Genomic DNA, 4,282 nt, shown 5'->3' with positions numbered 1-4,282 from the left:
CTGCCCTCATTCTCAGGGCACGTGTCTGCCGTTCCTAAAATAGACACAGGCAGGGCTCATCCGTGCTCTTTCCTCCTGGAATCTAGCGCACTGCCTGCTGGCTGTATGCTGCCTGCCAGTTTCTGAGCCTGTGGGTAGGTGTCTGGGCTTGTTGTTGGAAGAAGAGCCATTGTCTCCGCAGGGTTTCAGAAGGTGAAAGTGAGCCCCAAAGGGACACATTCAGGAAGGAGTGAGGAGATAAGGAAGTACGAAGGTTGTGTTTACACAAGAAAAGAGTGGTGATGTTTCTCTGGCCTTGGAACAGTTGACTTGCACATATGGACAACCTCATTCTCCCTGGAGGAGGAGGAGAAAGAACCAGCGCCACCCAGTGGACCACTGGCCCTTTGTAGTTGGTCCTCAGAACCTCTCTTGTTCCCCAGCAGTTCTGCTGAGGTGGCTGCTTAGTCAGAAAGATCACGGATTTAGGGAGGCCTCACTGTAGATGGTGCACCTCCCATGCCCGCTGCCGCAGTGCCAGCCCCGTCCTCTAACTCATGGGCTTCAGCCTGCTCGCTCTTCTGGGACATCCGCTGTGACAAACACTCCTAAAACACTGTGCTCGTCATCTTCGGGCCCCTCCATTCTGTTTATTCTTTCCATAGCCCTGCCATTTGTTGATATGCAGGGTATATGATATGTGTGCATGTCTGTCTGCACCCTATGAGACAGGGCCTCCTTCCCCATCACCTACAGCAGTCCTGGTCATGGTGTGTGCGCAGTAAATACTGAGATGAATGAGTGGACAGGTGCACCGCATGCACCTCACCTTGTCGCAGTAATAACCTTGGTGCATACGAGGCTGCAGGGACCAGGGCTCCAGGGCTCTGGGACTCCTCCTGACAGCATTTCTGTGCTTAATTCCAAAGGAATTTCTCTGGGACATCTTGAACCATCAGGAAGGTCCCCGCATCCGTGATCGTTTAAGCCATGGGGAGGTCAACCTCGCTGAATTTCCACGGGACACAGCAAGTCAGCTACTCACCTTTTGCGCTGTGCTTTTACTCAGGTTCATGGACAGAGATCTGGGGTCGGTGTTTAAGGTAATTATGGGAGGGAGAGGGTTAGTTAGACCCACTCTCAGCCGTTCATTTTCAGACGCAACCCACTCTTTGTCATGTCCTGTTTTAACTCATCTGAGGTACAGTGTCACCCACTGGAACAAATAATGGTGTCTTACTTGTATGCAGTCGACTCAGTCTGTAACAAGGACTTAAACTAATGTGAACATAGGTGTGTCACCTACAAGTTAACTGATCTAAAGTAACTCATTTCTTCGCAGCACTCAGCCTGGTCAGGGTACTGAGAAGCAAAAATAATTCTAAAATGGGATTCACAAAACACTAGGAAATTCTGACAAAGACCTGTGAGAATGGTGGGGATAGACTGTGCGTCTGTCAGTACACTGTGATTCTTTCATTTTAAAATAAGTAATTTTGGTAGAATTGTTGTTACTGAGGTTCTAATTTTTTTCAGATTTCTGTGTAGCAGTTGTTATATAAGTGGGTACAAAGTTTCAGCAACATAAAGATTAACGCAGACAGTTAATGTGGGCTGAGGGCAGATGTGGTCTGTATAGTTTACCATTGTTGCTGGCTGCATTTCAGTCACCCTGCTGGTGGTGACCGGTGACATACCCATCTGTTGGGACGTGACGTTCTGTCTAGTCATGGTTGAACCGAGTCTTCTGAGGGGAGGTCATGGAAATCACGACCCACCAGTGGCCTGTCACCCAACAGAGAAAGCTGGAAACCTAACCAACACTTGTAGTAACTGAACACACATCTCTTTTCTGAACTAGGAAAAAGCAGCAGTAAAATCATTGATTAGCATCGCAGAAGGCTATAGTTCCCGCTTCCACCCAGCCTCCCAGCTTAAGAAGCAGGTATGCCGGAGGTGGGCGGGAGAGTCTCTGGCGTCCGTGCCAGGCAGGAGGCAGCTCCACACTGTCGGTTCGGCTCCGCTCGACGCCGCTGCTCTGGCTCGCTGCCGGGAAATGTGGAAGAGGGACTTGGCAGTGGCACCGTCTCCGGCCTGAGCCTGGACTGCTGTTGCTGAGGTGGGCACTGACTGGGGCCTGGGCGCTGCCCTCAGTGCACACGCTGATGTGCCTCATGTGCTTCTGGGCTTTGCAGGGACAGGCACCATGACAGTTGTAGGCCTTCAGACCCTGCCTTCAAGGCGTGGCTGTCAGAGAGATGGGAAGGCAAGGGAAGCTTCACAAAGGAAGAGAAGCTTCTGGAAGGCGGGCCTTGCCTGAGAGGGAGCAGCCTTGCCTTGGACCTGGCCTCCTCTGGCTGCTGTGCTGTGCTGCGTGTGCTCCTTGGTGGACCCTCTCTCTCCTGGGGCCTGTCAGGTCACGGCCTCCCCGTGCCTCCTTAGTCCCATGTTCTTGTACTTGGCACGTGGCCTTACGGCCTATTCTCAAGGTCGTGTTCTGGTGTTTCTGTGGCCTGACAGAGGACTGCTGTATCTGCTCAGGATTTTGTGGGTCAGGGTTTGGGTGAGGCTTGGCTGGGCCATCCCTACTGGACCTCTCAGTGGCTCTGTCAGCGCTCCAGTGGCCAGGGGACCAGTCCAGGTGGCGCCCTTGCACAGCCATAAGGTGAGCACAGAGCCTACTCATGGCTGCTCTGCCCTCTGGTGGCCAGAGCTAGTGACCAGAGGGAGGAGTGCACCACCACCCTGGCCAGCAGGTCATGTGACCCTGCTGCCATGAGTCTCCTTATAACAGGTTAGTCAGGAAGTCTAGTCCCTACTCAAGGGGAGGGGACACTGGTCCCACGTCTGAGGACTTGGGGGGAAGGGACACTAGTCCCAGCCCTCTGAGGACTCCAGGGTGGTGACCCTGGTCTGAACTGTCTGAAGGCCCAGAGGAGGGACACTGGACCCACCTCTCTGGGAACTTAGGGGAGGAGACACTGGTCTCAGCTCTGAGGACTTGAAAGGGGACGCTTGTCTCACAGGGACTTGGGAAAGGAGACAGTGATCCCAGCTCTCTGAGGACTCGAAGGTGGTGATGCTGGTCTGACCTCTCTGAAGGCTCAGAGGAGGGACACGGGTCCCACTTCTCTGGGAACTTGGGGGAGGGGACACTAGCCCCACCTCTCTGAGGACTTGGGGTTTGGGGGCGTTGGTGTCACTTCACTGGGGACTCAGGAGGAGACAGCGGCCCCACAGGGACTCAGGGAGGACACGCTGGTCCCACTGTCCCACAGGCATGTGAGAGGAGTTTGCAGACTTGTAGAACCACCCCAGACAGTAAAGATTTGGACTCCTCAGGAGTTTCCCAGAGCTTACCTTATGGTATGTTGTGAGTGGCCATCACCTGGGCCCAGGTTTGAAAACACTGTCAGATCTGTCATAGTTCCAAACAGGTAATTTTCCCTAGAGGGCTCACAAGATCCATCTGTATCAATTGAAAATTGTGTATTTCTGGAAGGTTCATTGTCAAGTCTTGAAGAGTAAGCAGACGTCTGCTTCTCAGGTGCTGATGTGTGAGGCAAGCATCGACCGCTGGCCTGTGCTTCCTTGGCCAGAAGAGCGCATCCCAGAAGCAAGCAGGTACCCCTCACCCCGAGGCTGGTGTCAAGAGGGCTGGGCGGTTAGAAACAGAGGCTGAGGTGGCACTGATAGGCCTGGAGACTGGGCACTGAGCATGTGACCGGGCAGCCGAGACACAGAGAGCACCTTCTGTACAAATGAAAGATGGTGACGTCCACGGAGAACACAGGCCTGCAGCTGAGTGGAGCGGTGGGAAGGAGTGGGACCCTGAGGAGTCCTGGAGCAGCCTGCTAACTCAGGAAGTGGGGCTGCTTCCTGCCTCCTCTTCATCAGCAAACTTCACTGCTCGCAGCACACTGTGCACTTGCTGGTGCTTGGGGTCTGAGGGGTGATGCTCACTGACATTTGGGGTCTGAGGGGGTGACACTCACTGTACATTTGGGGTCTGAGGGGGTGACGCTCACTGTATATTTGGGGTCTGAGGGGGTGACACTCCCTTATACTTGGGGTCTGAGATGACATTCACTGTACATTTGGGGCCTGAGGGGGTGATGCTTTATATTTGGGGTTTGAGGGGGTGACACTGTATGTTTGGGGTCTGAGGGGGTGATGCTCACTGTACATTTGGGGTCTGAGGTGGTAATGCTCCCGTTTATATTTGGGGACACTAAGTTGTAGATTAAGTGCTTTGCTCTGTGAACTGTTAAAGTTAACACTGTTTTTCAGAGGCCTAAGGTAC

At 53.4% G+C, this 4,282-nt stretch overlaps 1 protein-coding gene across 1 annotated transcript in view; it reads left to right on the top strand.

The window, feature by feature from the left end:
• ERMARD (ER membrane associated RNA degradation) overlaps positions 1 to 4,282 on the top strand; it is a 52,476-nt gene that overhangs the window by 36,323 nt on the left and 11,871 nt on the right. The window contains exons 6-8 of the mRNA XM_042782261.1: positions 909 to 1,082; positions 1,841 to 1,924; positions 3,527 to 3,603. Of these exons, the coding sequence (XP_042638195.1) occupies positions 909 to 1,082; positions 1,841 to 1,924; positions 3,527 to 3,603 (335 nt within the window). The remainder of the gene's footprint in view (positions 1 to 908; positions 1,083 to 1,840; positions 1,925 to 3,526; positions 3,604 to 4,282) is intronic.

The sequence above is a fragment of the Orycteropus afer genome, unplaced genomic scaffold, assembly GCF_000298275.1.
Source record: "Orycteropus afer afer isolate SDZICR_OR568_19922 unplaced genomic scaffold, OryAfe1.0 scaffold00273, whole genome shotgun sequence".
NCBI lineage: Eukaryota > Metazoa > Chordata > Mammalia > Tubulidentata > Orycteropodidae > Orycteropus > Orycteropus afer.
Note: the sequence above shows the minus strand (reverse complement) of the source record. Positions and strands in the feature narration are given on the sequence as shown.